Source organism: Galleria mellonella, unplaced genomic scaffold (genome assembly GCF_026898425.1).
Source record: "Galleria mellonella isolate WM207_F2 unplaced genomic scaffold, CSIRO_AGI_GalMel_v1 utg424, whole genome shotgun sequence".
Lineage (NCBI taxonomy): Eukaryota > Metazoa > Arthropoda > Insecta > Lepidoptera > Pyralidae > Galleria > Galleria mellonella.
In genome coordinates this window covers 3,874,277-3,891,880 of record NW_026442097.1, presented here as the reverse complement: position 1 = coordinate 3,891,880, position 17,604 = coordinate 3,874,277, and the positions used below count along the sequence as shown (strand labels likewise).

The window sequence follows — 17,604 nt, the reverse complement described above, 5'->3', positions numbered from 1 at the left end:
ACTACTCGCAAACTTTTGTTACCTCATACTTTTTCTGTTTTATTGTAAAGTCGTTTTATGACATCTTCTTGTTATTTATAAAAAAAATTTAACACAATGTAGTATTTTATTTTTTGATGCGTGAAAATGGTATGGTAGCTCCGCCTGCGCTAACGGGATACACTGGCAGAGCACCAGTGAAGGGTGATAGATGAGAATGAAAACAGGCCAGTTGGCCCATCACGACGAGACAACACAAGGAATTAATCATGATAGTTTCCAGGGAGAACCGCGAGGAGGTCGACCTGGCTGGGTATATTGCTGGCAATGGGATTCTCAGTCTCCATTACTAACAATCCCTTTCCCCCCACAATGTAGTAATTGTTGCGAATAAATTGAATTGAATTGAAACCCTGTGGAGGCTTATGTTCAGCAATGGACAATTAAAGACTGATGATGATAATGATGATTGATGCCACGTTTAGCAGGTGGGTTGGCAACTGCAGTTAGTTATAACTACTCTATTATTATTTACGCCATTTGAAATTAGACCATCATATCGTTACTATTACAAAGTAAGCAAATGTATTCTATTCTCTAGTATCTAATCTAATAGTTTATCGTAGGTCAGTGGTGTTGATGAAGAAAATCTATTAAACTTTGACTCTAAATTTACATTTTGCTCCGCAAATTGTAAGACACGACAGCTGAATTTGATGTAATTAAACAATGAGTTTGAAGGAAAATAACTATAATAAAGAAAACTAAACAAGACAGACTACGACAGGGAAAAAGAACAAAATAACAATTGTAAAAACAAAAAAAAAGTATAGACATACAATACAAATAAAATCTATAAAAGAACTAAGGAGTTTGCAACAACTGCGATGCCAAAAAAATTTAGCCCTTAGCTTGTTCACAATATTCAAAGATTATGCCCCAAAAAAAAAATGTCATATAACCAGTTATTTCGAACTAAAAACTAAACTAAGGTACCGATTTTTATTAGTATTTTTATAGAACCAATCTTTAATATCCTTTCAGATAAAAAAAGAATTTTCCTAAACTATTTACAGTTGACGAAGTTTTGAAGCTTCTTTTTGAAGTCGGTTAAAAACTAAAACCTACAAATCTAAACTATTGTATTGTTTATCACTTTCTTTCAAATTAGTAATGTAATATAAAAGAAAGAGACAAAACATTTTAATAGCTAAAATTAGGTTTATGAGAAATTTGAATCTTTTGTAAAAGGTGGACATTTTTACAACATTTTAAAAAGTGATTATTGTGACATAACGATAATAGTTGGACATATAGTATCGCGAAGTTTTTTGTAGTTATTGATAATTTCTTCAATATTGTAGGACATACTTTTGTTCTATCACCAATAGTTTCCGCAGCGCACGCGACGAATGATATTTTATAGCATTTTTTACACCTTGAGTTACGTTAATAAAGTTTTAGTAAGGATCCCTAATCTTTTCTAGCAATAAATAGAGCCTATGTTACTCAAGGTGAATGTAGCTAATGGTGAAAGAATTTTTGAAATCGGCAAAGTAGTTTTTGAGTTTATTCATTACAAATATACAAATTTTTTCTCTTTATAATATTAATGTAGAAGGGAACGCAATTTCACTCAAGATGATGTAAGGATTCTAATAATATCATATACGAGGTCTGTCCGGAAAGTTCGTATAAAAGTGTTCTGGAATGCGAGAAAGAGGAGTGGGGAGGCCAGGTAAGCGTAGGACCCCTTCCTTATGCCCCTAACAATGCTTCAGTTCTGGTCTGACCGCCGTGCGGTGCGAACTGGCTTGTCACGCCATCTGTGAAGTTACCTCTTAACGAAACCCCGTCGGCATGGAGCCCGCTTCCGTTGAAGAGCAGCGCGTCGTTATCAAGTTTCTCTCGAAACTCGGCAAGAATGGCCGTGAAATTTTTGCCGATCTCAGAACAGTAAAATCCCAAAGCAAAGAGTGGAAGACATCCGGGGAACCACGAACAAAAAAATCAAGAAAATCCCGCTCAAATGTCAAGACAATGTTGATTGTTTTTTTCGATGTTCGGGGGATTGTCCATCAAGAATTCGTCCCTCCAGGCCAGACAGTTGATGGAAAATTCTACGTCGATGTGCTCAGACGCCTCAAAGCTCGTGTGGCACGAGTTCGTCCAGAATTGGCGCGAGAGGGGCGTTGGATTCTTCACCACGACAATGCCCCTGCCCACACCTCTCTTGTTGTCCGTGAGTTTTTGAGTAAAAATTCCATTACGGTGACCGAACACCCCCCTATTCGCCGGATTTGGCCCCGTGTGACTTCTTCTTGTTCCCAAAAACCAAATTGGTACTTCGGGGGCGGCATTTGGGGGACATAAATGAGATAAAAAAAGCTACGACGGGGCAGCTGAGAAACCTACAACCAGAGGACTTTCAAGGAGCCTTCTCACAGTGGAAACGGCGTTGGCACAAGCGCATTATGTCACAGGGGGAGTACTTTGAAGGGGATAAAATTGATTTACCTGAATAATTGTAAAATAAAATTTTTAAAAAACTTTTATACGTACTTTCCGGACAAACCTCGTACATACATCCAAATTTGTACAAGCGTTTAGAAGGTACGGTGGAGTAAAGACATTTATATACACACATGACTCTTAAAAGCAATACATTTATTTTTAGGCTGTAAGGGAACGGTTATTTTCAACCGACTTCAAAAAGAAGGTGATTCTCAATTTGACTCTATATTTTATGTTTTTTTTAATGGGTGAAAATGGAATGGTAACCCCGCCTGCGCTATCGATATACGCTGGCGGGGCACCAGTGATAGATGAGTAGTGAGAATGAAGGCAGGTCAGTTGGCCCATCATGAAGAGTTCAACAAGAATTAACCATGATGGTTTCCAGGGGGTACCGCGTGGAGGTCGACCTAATAGGATACATTGCCAACAATAGGATTATTAGAACCCATTACTAACAATCCCTTTCCTCTCTATTTTTTATGTTTGTTACCTCATAACTCCATCAATTGTAATCTGAGTTCGAAAATTCTTTATTTATCTGAAAGGATATACTTAAAGATTGTTCGCATAGAAATATTATCAAAATCGGTTCAGTAGTTTAGTTTTGAAATCAAAATAACCGTTTTTCTATAATTGAAGTCGGTTTTTCTATGAAATACAATCTTTAATTATTTCATTTAGTTAAAACCCAAAGAGGGTTGACGTCAGGCAGGCGGCCGGTCGTAAAACTATAAGCTAAATCCTTTTGTAATATGGATAAAACCATATTACGCCGACCCCAAATAATAATTGGGATAAGGGTAGGAAGATGATGAGACAGCTAATTAAAAATAGCGTCGGCTCACCTCCTTCAGTGCGTAGAGCGCACCCTTGAGGTCGTTGGAGCACCACGTGGGTAGGCAGAGTCTGCCGACAGACCTGTGCGGGCAGCTGTTAAATCCTATTACTGGTTTACTGGAACAAAACATAATACAATCCATTTTAACCGACTTCAAAAACATGGAGGTCTTCAATTCGGCTGTATTTTTTAATTGGTAACAAACATAAATAATTAAATTGTGTTTTACACACAACAACAACAACAAAACTACTAAAGTTGTGTCAAAATCAGTTATTTTGATTTAAGGTGAGGATGAAAAGGCAGGTCAGTTAGCATTTTGTGACGAATTCAAAGATAATTTATCGTCACGTCACGATAATTTCCAGGGGAAACCGCGTGGAGGTCGACCCGATAGGGTAATATTGATAGCAATGGGGACTAAACTCTCCATTACTAACAATCCCTTCCCCCCAACTGACGAGGTTATGAGGTATAAACATACAAAAATTGAGAACCTCCTTCTTTTTGAAGTCCGTCAATCGATTTGGAAAAATTCTTTTTTTATCTTAAAAGGTATACTTACAAATTGGTCTCATAGAAATTTTATCAAAATCGGTTCAGTAGTTTTAATTTTGAAATCATAATAACTGGTTTTACTACAATTTAATTCGACTGTTTTCGCGGAACATAATTAATAAGTAACATTCACATTAACGTATTTAAAAATATGCAAGGGTACAATATAATCCTGTTAAATACAATACAAAAATACAAATATTGTATATCTGTATGTGTGTGCAAGTGAGTCTGTGACTGTGTGCGTGTGCGTGTCTGTGGACGTGTGTGCACGCGTCTGCACGTGTCATCGCGTGCAATAACAAAAACAACAATAATGTTTTTCAAGTTGAGAATAAATATTTTATGATTTTTGTTTGGGTTCAGTAACGATTAAATATATCAAATAACGGATACAAAAATACTAACAAAAAATACAATCCAATTAAAACCACCATCTTTTCGACGTGTTTTGTTTAATTTGACTTACTTCGCATCCCGCACTCTGGAAGCCGCCAGTAAAAATGTGCCATCACCACCGCACGGTACCACCACGTCGCACCAGTTGATCAATTCGTCGCTGTACGTTAATCTGCAAAGACAATCGGCATATTTAGAAATAAAATTTAGACTTTGCTCCGAAAACACTTCAACAGTGAACACACACGATAAACGACGTAATGTTTCGTAGATATTCGTAAATGTTTAAATTTAGAACACGAAACTGCGTGTTTACAAGTAACTAACTTATTGCCCTGCCTGTTACTTCGTACGCATGGATTTTTGAAAAAGGAATACCAGTGATATAAAATATCACTTCTAGATGGCGTATCAAGTGAAAACATATACCAAAGTTTAAGTTAGACCTCCACAAACACAACTATGAAAAACCGCATCGAATTTGGTGCAGTAGATTTTTTATTTAATACCGGAACAAACATAAAGTCGGACAGATAGCCAAACAAGCAGATGAAATTTCTAAAAATTATAGTTTGGGCTTCTATTGTTCTTAAACATCATCATGTTCCTACCCATATCCCAATCATTATTTGGGGTCAACGTAATATATTTTCTATTCATATTACAAAAACATCTGGCTTATAATTGTACGACCGACCACCTGTCTGACGTCAACCCTCTTTGGGAATTAATTTGTTGGTGGTTCTATTGTTCTTAATAAGGACGCTTATGTCAAATTTTCTTAAATATCTCCTATGTACAAAAATCATCTACTTTAATTTAACCCTTTGAATGCCGACGAGCGCATTGCAACTAAAAGTGCCACGAGCGTCATAGCGCTCGTGAAATCAGTCGCTGTTTAGCTTGCTGTAAAAAAAAATATTAAAATTGGATAATTTTTGGAGGAGATACAGTTTTTTTAGAGACAAGGGTAAAAGACATCAACACGACAAAGTATTCTTTGGCATTTTTAAGTGATGAGTAAAAATCAATTGCACTAAAAGGGTTAATTATATTTAGTAATATTTTGCTTGACATCAAACATTCTTTCTTTCTTTCTTTATTCTTTATTGTACACAAAAGGTTACTGAAATGTAAAAACAAACATAATAGTGCACAAGGGCGAGCTTATCTCCAATAGAGATTTCTTCCAGCAAACCCAAACCCAACATTCAATTTCAACAATAACATAATATTGGTGGGACCAACACGGAAGTAAAGCCTACCTTTCATCGTCATCACATCAGCCGTTTACTGTCCACTGCTGAACATACCCCGCATAGAATCCCCCGATCCCCTAGGCCATCCCTTCCTTTCCCGTGGGTACCGTAATAGCCGACTAAATGATTAAGGGATGGGCCGCAGCGTCTCTCTTAAAACATCACCAAAACCTAACTACAGTTGCTAATGCGGATACCAAGCGTGGTAGCTACTGGCGAAACCCCCTAATAGATGGGGGCCTATGTTTAGCAGTAAATAGTCAAAGATTGATATGGTATGGTACTTCTAAAGATCTGTATAAAAAGAAATAAAGTTCCACTGTCATCCGCACTATAGTACAATGCGCAAAATACAATCTACATTTTTAAATACAAACAAAACATAAAACACTACTATGTATATACAAGCAAAAAAAAAACTTCTTTTATCTGGGTTTATCTGAAGTTATCGCAAAAGGGGATTCCTATAATAATGAACTACCAAAAATAAGTCGACGAATTTTTTGTGGCAATCTAGAATAACTGGCACGTAAAAAAAACACGAATTAAATACATTTAGTCTGCTAATTTATTAAAAAATTTTTACTATTATTATATCAGCAGTTATCTTCCCACTGCTGGACATAGACTATTGTATATATAGGTATTGCCATTAGTTGCCATACTTGGCAAGCGGGTGTGCAATCGCAGTTAGGCTTTGGAAATGTTTCAAGATAAATTCATGACTATAATTTATATTATTTAAATAAAATAAATAAATAAATATTTACTTGCAATTTGCACGTTTCTTCATCCGGATTTCAGAAGTAGGAAAACCAATTAAATAGACTACTTCTATGACGTATCGAGATAAAATCAACACCTCATTTTAAGTTACACCCCCAGGGACACTACAGTGAAAACCGCATCCAATTTGGTGCAGTAATTGTTGCGTGATGTCGGAACAAACATACATAGCTTAAATATGTGACTCAATTAATTAATTGTAATTTGTAACTATTAATATATTTATTATATAATTATTAATATGTAAATATGTTGACATTCATATAACATGACGATATAAGTAAAATAGCTGACTCGGCAAATGTTGTTTACCATACACATTATTTCGAGAAATATACATGAAAATTCATCGTACTACAATTATTATATTCGATCGCCATCTTGCAACTCTGTTGCGGAATATAAAAGTTGCGTTTAAAAAACAGAGGTTGATCGTAAAAGCGTGAAAATTTGAAGTTGTATGTATTTTTCAATGCTAAATCATAATAAAATAAAAATAAAAAAAATTGATGAAAAAATAAAAATATATATAATTAGGGGTGGGTCACCCTTATCATTGAGAGGTATGAAAAATAGATGTTGGCCGATTCTCAGACCTACCCAATATGCACACAAAATTTCATAAAAATCGGTAAAGCCGTTTCGGAGGAGTTTAGTAACAAACACTGCGACACGAGAATTTTATATATTAGATAATACATAATAGTAATAGCACAATTAAATAAATTTGTGTACGCCAGATTCTAGTGAAAAGTGTGAACAATATTTAAATATTATGTACCATCCTTTATACCACTTTTAAAACAAAATAAAGCTATTTATATTTTTTTTTTGTATAAACAAAATAAAAAAAAAAAAACATTATTTTTACTTCTATTGGTGTTATTAAGACCCCTCAGATCAAATTCTCTCAAACATCCATGTACAGACATCGTTTAGTTACAATTTTATTGTATTAATACACACATACACGTACATACTTTACTTGCCCTCCATAATACAAAGTGATTATCAATTTTAAATGAATTCAAACATGATCCAGAAAAAAAAAACCGACTGTACCTCTGACAAAACCAGTAATTTTCATCCAAAAACTAATTTATTGTTTTTGACTAAAATTTCTATGGGACCAATGTATAAGTAAATCCTTTTAGATATAAAAGAATTTTCCAAATCGGTGTAAAACTGAAAGAGTTAAGGGGTAACAAACAGACAAAAAACAGTGGCACTCCGGAAGTGGCGACAGAAGTAAAAATTTTAAGAATTACGTGTGTATTTTTTGCATCGTCACAGATGTCAGTTACGGTAACAGTGTCGTGAGTTCAATGTTTATTTTCCCATCACAATAAATGCCAACATACATCTGTATTTATGCATATATATCAATCAATACATATAATAAAATCGTAACTGGGCGCTGCCTGTACATGGAAGATATATTAGAAAAACTATTATAGAAGTGCTTTATGAGCACAATATAACACAAAACAATGTTTTTTAGAATTTTTTTGGAAATATCTGCACGTTTATGCGCGCTAATCTCAGAAACGGCTTAACCGATTTGAATGCGATTTTCACTTATTCGTTGCAGTTTGATCTACTTAACATTTAGTATTTATTTTACTTCAATCGGTTAATAAATAAAAAAGTTATATCAATCTAAAGAATCGCATATAAATTGTTATAACGTAATTGATCAGTTGAAATGGCTGAAACTTTATGAAGGTATTAGGTACGTAATTATCATTTAAGTATATAATACAATATAAGACCGGATTCATGAAGAAATCCAATGGGAATGGTATACGGGAAATACATAGAAGCAGGTAATGCCGCGGGAAACGGCTAGTACACAATATATGCAGGTACTTACATACAGAGGTGTCGGTTATGGTAACGGTAACAGTGCACACGAAATAGATGGTTTTTTCCCATTTCAAAAAATTCCAACACATCTAAAGAAGTTTTTACTTAAAAAAATACAGCCGTGTTCAAAACTTCCCTCTTTTTAAAGTTTGTTGAAAAAAAATGATAAGTTCCCATGGAGGACGCTCCATAACTAACTTGACACTTGACAGCAGGACGTGTTGTGTTAGCACGAGAGTGGAAAGTTTTTATCGTCTCACGACCCACGACCTTATGAGGGTGATAACCATTTCAAATTTACCCTATACAGACCCCATAGATTTACAATGAATACCTAGTCCAGAGCCATCAGCTACAATAGACTTTTAATTAAAAGCATTTTGCGCGTTATGTCTTACTGTGAGTGGAGGGCACTTGTGTTCAAAATCTTGAATTATATTTGTAAGATAAAATAGTCAAAATAGTTCTTTTTTTTTTATTCAACTTAGAATGGCAAACAACAACCGTCGCCTATAGACATGAGCAGTACCACAGACATAACAGAGTATACTGTTTCGCCCATGATACCCCCCATACGTTGCCATACCTGAGGACTCAGGTGTTATTCCTCTGTACCCTATAAATTCACTGCCATATCCAAAACCTATTCTACCCGAAACAGCCATGCAAACACAACTGCTTCTCGGTAGAAACATCAATGGGACAGAGGTGCCCAAGCAAACGACTTTTATACAAAGTCTTTTTCTGACAGTATTCTTACTATTTTATGCATGTAAAAGTGAGTGTGTTTAATTTTTTTTATAACACAAGCGGCAAGCGAGCATACGGCTCAACTGATGGTAAGTGACTACCGCCGCCCATGATCACCCACAACAACAACAGCATTGCTGGTGTGCTGTGGGCATTTTAAAAGGAAATATGCTTTGTTACCTTATTTTTTAAATTATTACCTCTTAGCTCATCAATTGCTTAACCGACAACTATGAAATTTGATTTACACATACTATATGACACGGAGAAGGACATAAGCCTCTTTTTTATCCCGATCAATAAACATTACCGGTCACACGGACGAAGTCGCAGGTAAAAGCTAGATAAAAATTGCGAAAGTTAAAAACGATGAATGGATGTTTGTTACTAGTTCAAGAAAAAACTACTAAACGGATATTGAATCAAATTTAGTACACGGGTAGTTTATATCCTAAATTAGCACACGGGATACTTTAAAGACTGATTCCCGCAGGCAAAGTCTCGGGATAGAGCTAGTACAAGATATATAAAAATAATACATCATCTGTCAACTATTGGTTGTTGAACATAGGCCTCCATCGTAGACTGCCATAAAGAACGAGAGTGCTCCTTATAGCAGTTTACCATTAATAAAAATAAATCACTGAGTAATAAATAAAAATAAAATATTGATCATGAGACATCACCTGATTACGTTGTATTTCCATTCACAGAAGATATATCGAACAAAACAATTCTGTATGTTATGTAAATGGTATTGACTTCTTATATAAGGACACGGGCCGTTGCCACTCGGCACCGGGGTGACAATACAAATAGATAGATAAAAACATGTTTATACAATCAATCTGCAGCTTACAGAAGGTGACACCTTGGCAACAAAGAATTATAATTATCGTTATACATACTAGTTTTAATAGCGACTTCGTCCATATGAATGGGATATTTTATTGACCGCGATGGGAAGTAGCTCTGTCTTTCTCCATCTCCTATAGTACGTTTACATTTTAGACCTCGTCCATATGACTGGGATATTTTTATTGACCGCGATGGGAAGTAGCTCTGTCTTTCTCCATCTCCTATAGTACGTTTACATTTTAGACCTCGTCCATATGACTGGGATATTTTTATTGACTGCGATGGGAAGTAGCTCCGTCTTTCTCCATCTCATATAGTACGTTTATACCTTAGATTGTAAAGTACTAGTTTCTACCAACGACTTTGTCCGCGTGACCGGAATATGTGCACTGATTAGGACAATAATTAGCTCATGCCCTTCTCCATCTCATATGGTACCTACGTATACCAAGTTTCATAGTAATTGTTTAAGCCATTAAAATGCTGCAAGATAACAAACAAACAACTCACTTTTACTTTATTTATAATATTATGCTATGCTATTTTTTGCCATTCTACATACATAATCAATAGTAGATATTGAATTATTTGATGTTAGAATTTAAAAGAAAAAACAATAATTAAAAAGAAAATTAAGAATCAATTCAAATCAAACCCATTCAATGTTAGTAGATAATAACGTCATACACACACACACACAGTTACCTTGCGGGCGTCTCTACTATAGTCCCGAGTTTTGCACACCTGAGAGCAAATAATACACAATAAAACATAAAATCGTGTTTCTCAAAACAAAACCCAGTGGTTACAATTTTATTAAAATCAGTTCAATGACCGATTTTGATAAAATTTTTATGGGACCAATCTGTAAGCACATTTAAAAAAAAAAAAAGGGAAATTTCAAATCGATTCACAACTGATGTACTAAGAACAAGAGGGCCTACCATGAAATGTTTTCCGAAATTTCGGAGCCGAACGAAACACAAATTTAATGTTAAAATTACATAATACTTACCGTTTAAAAATATGAAAATATTATTCCTTGGGACTTTTATGGTAGGATTTATGACGAACGAAATGTTAAGCTCCATTTACTGGCCCGATATAGGTGTGAACAAAAACACGAAATTGAGTCCGAAACTTCGGAATTTTATTTCATGGTAGGTCCCCTGTTTCTTTTTGAAGTCGTTTGAAAAGGGGTCTTAAGAGAAGGACAACAAAGTGATCCTATAAAGGTCCGATTTATGCTTTTGATTTAGGGAATTCTAAAAATCGCTTGTATCCTTGTATAAAACTGAGTTGTAGGTACTACAAACTACGCTAGACGCCTTAGTCATATTTACAAACTTGTTTACTAATAAACATCGCAAGTTGGCCGTTTTGTTTGTTCCTTATCAATGGATATAAATTCCGTATACTTGAACTTTAGTGTGTAGAGGTTTCATACATGTAAAGCAAGTACCTCTTAACTGGACAGTTATGTTTTTAACTAGCTTTAAACAATAGTAGAGTTTATGATGAAAAGTGGTAACCGTCACTTATAAACATGAGTACCATGGACATAACAGAGTATTCTGTTTCACCCATGATACCTCCCATGCGTTGCCATTCCTGAGGACTCAGGTGTTATTCCTCTGTACCCTGTAAATTCACTACCATATCCCACCTTACAAACTGAAATACAGCCATGCAAACAACGGTAAACGGCTGATATGATCCCTTAAATCTAAATCACAGCCATTGAATCACAGTTGCATAACGGTCGAAATATGACTAAAAAAGTTTTTGATCATTTATTTTGCTTTTCTGCTTGCAATTGGTAAAGTCTACTTAACCGATTTTAAAGAGTCTTTCATCTATAGAAAGCCATATTATCAGTGAAGAGCATGGACTGTAATTAAAAACAAATTGAGACCTACCCGTGCGAATCCGGGGCAAGTAATTAGTTTATTATACAACAAATATCAACGTAAACTAATCCTATGCCAACAAGTCGAACGCGGCACATTTCGATGATAGTGATCACATGTTATTTATAAAAAAGTTATCCACCCCTGACCTAGAACACGCGGACTCAAGGTTGGTGGCTGTTTAATAAAGGATGTAGTTTTATCTTTCGCCAATTAATTCTGTTTATATTCGTTAATGTGATATAACGCCCAAATACGAATGAAATCATCTGATTTCACACCAAAGACTGTACTGTGTACCAATTTAAATTTCGAACCAATTATTCACTAATACAGCACAGTAATACTATAAAATTTTGTTCACATTTCGCTACACACATCATTTTCACTTCCAGCATCATCATATCAGCCGTTACTGTCCACTGCTGAACATAGACCTTTCCCATAAGGGGAGTTTTGTTAGTAATTACCATGCTTAGTAGGCAGGTTAGCAACCGCAATTAGGTTTTTGATGATGTTCTAAAAGGAACGCTGCTGACTATCCCACGATCATTAATTTACTTTAGTCGCCTCTTACGATATTCATAGGAAAGGAAGGTGTGACCCGTTCTATGTTGGGACCACACGGCAATTAAGTTCTCGCAGTCGTCGTAAGAGGCGACTAAGGGAACTTAATGGTCGAGGGATCGGCATCAGCGCTCCTTTTAATTTATCTTGAAAGCTCAATTTGCTACCAAGCGCGGTTATTCTTACAAACCTCTCCTTATGGAGAAGGCCTATGTTCAGCAGTGGACAGCTAACAGCTGACATAATAAAATATCTAAATAAAAGCGAAACTTGTTGCGTGGTTTAGAAGAAGTGCAAAATGCAAGTGAGGTGCAGAGTTTGATTCCCAATCGGTCTAATTTAGGAAAATAACTTTTCTTAACTGACTCGGGTCTGGATGTTCTGGATTGTGCTTCCAGAAGTTCGTAGGCCGATTCCTCATGCTAACTTGAAAACCGGGCAATTGTATATTGTGTGTAGAAATGGGCAATATCCGATATCTGAACATTGATGACGACCCATTGTGATAGCGCCCATACCAGTTGAATATTTATATTCATTACAAGCGGGTTCTTGTTTTCGATATTATATTGGATAACTGATATCTAATATATCTGTTATTGAGCCAATATATGTATAAATATTGTAACTACAATATATAGGTATTGCTATATATTACCCAATGGTGGGTACGTGGCACTTATTATCTAAAGTGTACTACCTTACCTGCTAGCCATTTCCACTTTGAGCCCAATATCCCGCATGCTCTTCGCGACGCTCTCCTCAAAAGCTTTTTGCTCTCTGTGGTTTTGTAACATGGCGTCGTAGTCTGAACCGCGCTTTCGCAGTATGCTCTCCAACTCTTTGTCTGATATGTTCTCCCGACTGTATCTGTACAATAAGAAATATTTTTTTAAAGCGATGTATGTTAACTAACTCTCATACATAAACTACTGACATGGATTTGAATAAAATTTGATACACAGATATTTTAACATAATTTCACTTTATATCCTGACTAGATTTTACTCGCGACTTTAATCGCGTGACCAATACATGTTCACTGGCCGGGAGAAAAAAGTAGCTTATAATCCTATACCAAAATTCATCATAATCGATTCAGCTGTTAAGACGTGAAAGTATTACAAACTTTCGCATGTATGAAGGATTCACTAGAGCGAAGCCGCAGGTTAAAGCTAGTCTTGTTATATTAGTCTTTACCCACAACACTGATGGTCTATATCCTTCTTAAAAAATAAAATCCTTGTGTAGCGGTGTTTGTTACCAAACTCCTCCGAAACGGCTTTACCGATTTTTATAAAATTTAATGTGCATATTGGGTAGGTATGAGAATCGGTCAACATCTATTTTTCACACCCCTCAATGATAAGGATAACCCAGCCCTAAATATATTTTTTTATTTTATTTTTTTGACAAAATTTTTTATTTTAATTTTATTATGATTTAGCATTGAACAATAAAATTTAATATTATATATATATATATATATATATATATATATATATATATATATATATATATATATATATATATATATATATATATATATGTATTATATATTAATACATATATATATATATATAGACGCCGTGTGGTCCCGACATAGAATAGGCCACCCCTTCCTTACCCGAGAGTGTTATAAGATTCAATTAAGAGAGGACGAGGGATGGACAGCAGCGTCCCTCTTAAACATCTCTAAAGCCTATCTGCGGTTGCCAATCCGCTTGCCAAGTGTCGCAACTACTGGCAAAACCCACCAAGGAAGAGGTTTATGTTCAGCAATAGACCATTAAGGGCTGATATGATGATGATGATGAAGATGGAGAAAATAAAGTCACACATATAAATAATATAAATGAATTCTAATTCTAAGCCCGAAAAACACTATACACTCCTTTTTTGGGCAATCGTGTAAGAAATACTCACTTTTCGTATTCGTATCTCGTGACCTTAGATACTATGAGACTCTTTTCCATCTTCAGGTGAGGCCGGCCTTCCTTCGTGCTCGAGCTACCTCTCCTAATGACAGTTCCCGGGAACAACCCCTGGGGGATATCACTCTTTTGAAGATCTGTAACAATTTTATCTTAGAGTTAGCAATTGATAGTGATAAACTTAATAACCTAGTGAGCCGCCGTATGGTCCCGGCATAGAATGAACCATCATTCCTGTCCCGTTGTTGTCGTAAGAGGCGACTAAGGGAACTTATTGGTCGAAGGATGGTCAGCAGCGTCCCTCTTAAAACATCGCCAAAACCTAACTGCGCTTATGAACCCGTCTGCTAAGCGTAGCAACTATGGGGTAGACCTATGTCCAACAGTGGGCAGTTAATGGCTGATATAACAATAAATCTTCGATTGGTTAACTCTCAAGTGATGGAAAGCATCGTCAAATAATTATTAAGATCTAACTTAAAATGAGGTGTACGTTTTACTTTAATACGCTATCATTGGTTTTACCAGAGGGAGACTGTACAAAAGTCGATTGCTTGAGTACCTCTGTCCCATTCGTGTTTCAACCGTGAAGCAGTTGTGTTTGCATGGCTGTGTTTCGGTTTGAAGGGTGGGATATGGCGTAAATTTACAGGGTACAGAGGAATAACACCTGAGCCCTCAGGAATGGCAACGCATGGGGGGTATCATGGGCGGAACAGTATACTCTGTTATGTCCATGGTACTGCACATGTCTATAGGCGACGGTTACCACTTTCCATCAGGTGGGCCGTCAGCTTGTTTGCCTTTGCCAAGTGGTATAAAAAAAAACGTGAAACACAATCTTAAAACTATTTATTGACCACAACTTGTGTAATCTAGTCGTTGTAACAATTCTGTCAGTTGATGATAAATGCCTTTCCTGTTTGCAACCGCCACCGAAACCCGGCGCGATGCGGTTTCATCGATTACATATATTGACACAATTAATCGTATACAAAGCAAAATAACGACGATGCACTTAGATAAACTTGGCCTATTGACTAATGGTTGTTATATATGGAAAGTGGAATATTTTCACTGATAATTATTCTATATATATATATATATATATATATATATATATATATATATATATATATATATAAAATTCTCGTGTCACAGTGTTTGTTACCAAACTCCTCCAAAACGGCTTTATCAATTTTTATGAAATTTTGTATGCATATTGGGTAGGTCTGAGAATCGGCCAACATCTATTTTTTATATCCCTCAATGATAAGGGAGATCCACCCCTAAACATTTTTTTTTTATTTTTTTGACAAAATTTTTTATTTTTATTTTATTATGATTTAGCATTGAAAAATACATACAAATTCAAATTTTCACGCTTTTACGATCAATCCCTGTATTTTAATCGCGATTTTTATATTTCGCAATAAGTGGTAAAACAACGTTTACGGGGTCAGCTAGTATACAATAAAGTTTCAGCCAATTCAACTGATCAGTTATATTATACTGTTTTATATGTGATTCTTTAGATTGATACAACTTTTTTTTATTTACGAACTGATTGTAATAAAAGAAACACTAAATGTTAAGTGGAGCAAATCGCAACGCAACTGGTGCTCCAGTGAAGGGTGATAGATGAGAATGAAAACAGGCCAGTTAGCCAATCACGATGAATTCATCAGGAATTAACCATGATAGTTTCCAGGGGTAACCGCGAGGAGGTCGACCTGGTTGGGTATATTGCTATCAATGGGATTCTCAGTCTCCATTACTAACAATCTCCTTTCTCCCCTAACCTAACCTTCTTTTATGTTTGTCACCTCATAACTCCATCAGTTGTAAACCGATTGGAATTTTTTTTTTATCCGAAAGGATACATTTACTGATTCGTGTCATAGAAATTTTATTAAAATCGGTTTAGTAGTTTAGTTTTTAAATCAAAATAACTGGATTTACCACAATTGATTTTTTTTTTTGTGAAATACAATCCTAATTATTGCATTTATCAAACAAAACAAACAAGTAAATAATCAAATCATTCCACTTTATAGTATAGACAAACACACCGACGGACATCTCCATGTTTATAATATAAACATTTCCATTGATATAATGGAAATGTAAATAAACGAATTTAATAAACAATACTAAAGGGAGACTTTGTACAAGTTGTTTGCTTGGGCACCTCTGTCCCATTCGTGTTTCTACCGTGAAGCAGTTGTGTTTGCATGGCTATGTTTCGGTTTGAAGGGTGGGATGTGGCAGTGAATTTACAGGGTACAGAGGAATAACATCTGAGTCATTCATGAGCATAGGAATATCATGGGCAAAACAGTATACTCTGTTATGTCTATGGTACTGCTTATGTCTATAGGCGACGGTTACCACTTTCCATCAGGTGGGCCGTCAGCTTGTTTGCCATTCTAAGTTGCATAAAAAAAAAACAAAACGAAATAGACTGATCCACAAAATAGTAATACTTAGTACAAATAGATAAATCTATTAATCTAATGAATGTTTCCATTTGCTATTAATTACATTTAAAGGTTTCTTTTAATGGATTCTAATGGAATGGTAACTTGGCCTGCGCTAACGGTATACACTGACGGGGCACCAGTGTAAGATGATAGACGAAAATAAACAGGCAGGTCAGTTAGCCTGTCGTGATGGATGCACCTAGGATTTAGCACAATGATATCCAGGGAGGACCACGTGGAGGTCGATCTAACAGGGTATATTGCTAGCAACATGACTGGTAGTCTGCATTACTAACAATTCCTTCCCCACTTAAGTTGTAAGGCAAGATTAGGTTGTCTCGAAAAGAATGCTTTCAGCAATAAGACCGCCTTACTGTACTTATACAACTATATCGTTACATTTATTAAATGTCTTGCTTATTTTTTTTTTTTTGATGATTTTGCATTATACAATATAGGGATATATTGTATAATGCAAAATCATCAAAAAAAAATTATCACAAGATTGTGTCCCACAAAAAATCTAACTCAATTGTTGCAACAAGTTATTTTGTTTTAAAAACTATACAACTGTACCGATTTTGATAAAATGTCTATGGTACCAGTCTAAAAGTATCCCTATCAAATAAAAAATAATTTTATTACCAACCGACCTCAAAAAAGAGAGGTTGTCAATTGAGTTGTATTTTTTTATGTTTGTTATCTCATAACTCCATCATTTGTAAACCGATTTGGAAAATTCTTGTTTCTGTCTGTAAGGATTACTACTTACAGATTAGTCCTAAAGAATTTTTATCAAAATTTATACCTATTTCTTTTTGTAATTGTTTTTAAATCAAAATAACAGGTTTTGACGCATTAAAAGGTAGGTAAGTACGACGCAGTATATACTCTGTTATG

The 17,604-nt window shown here is 35.3% G+C and overlaps 1 protein-coding gene across 1 annotated transcript in view; it reads right to left on the bottom strand.

Annotated features, from left to right (window-relative positions):
- The window catches only part of LOC113509548 (NAD kinase 2, mitochondrial), a 34,513-nt gene that overhangs the window by 8,843 nt on the left and 8,066 nt on the right, over positions 1-17,604 (bottom strand). Inside the window, exons 2-5 of the mRNA XM_031914419.2 lie at positions 14,214-14,358; positions 12,993-13,157; positions 4,362-4,463; positions 3,342-3,450 (exon numbers count right to left, since the gene is read on the bottom strand). Of these exons, the coding sequence (XP_031770279.1) occupies positions 3,342-3,450; positions 4,362-4,463; positions 12,993-13,157; positions 14,214-14,358 (521 nt within the window). The remainder of the gene's footprint in view (positions 1-3,341; positions 3,451-4,361; positions 4,464-12,992; positions 13,158-14,213; positions 14,359-17,604) is intronic.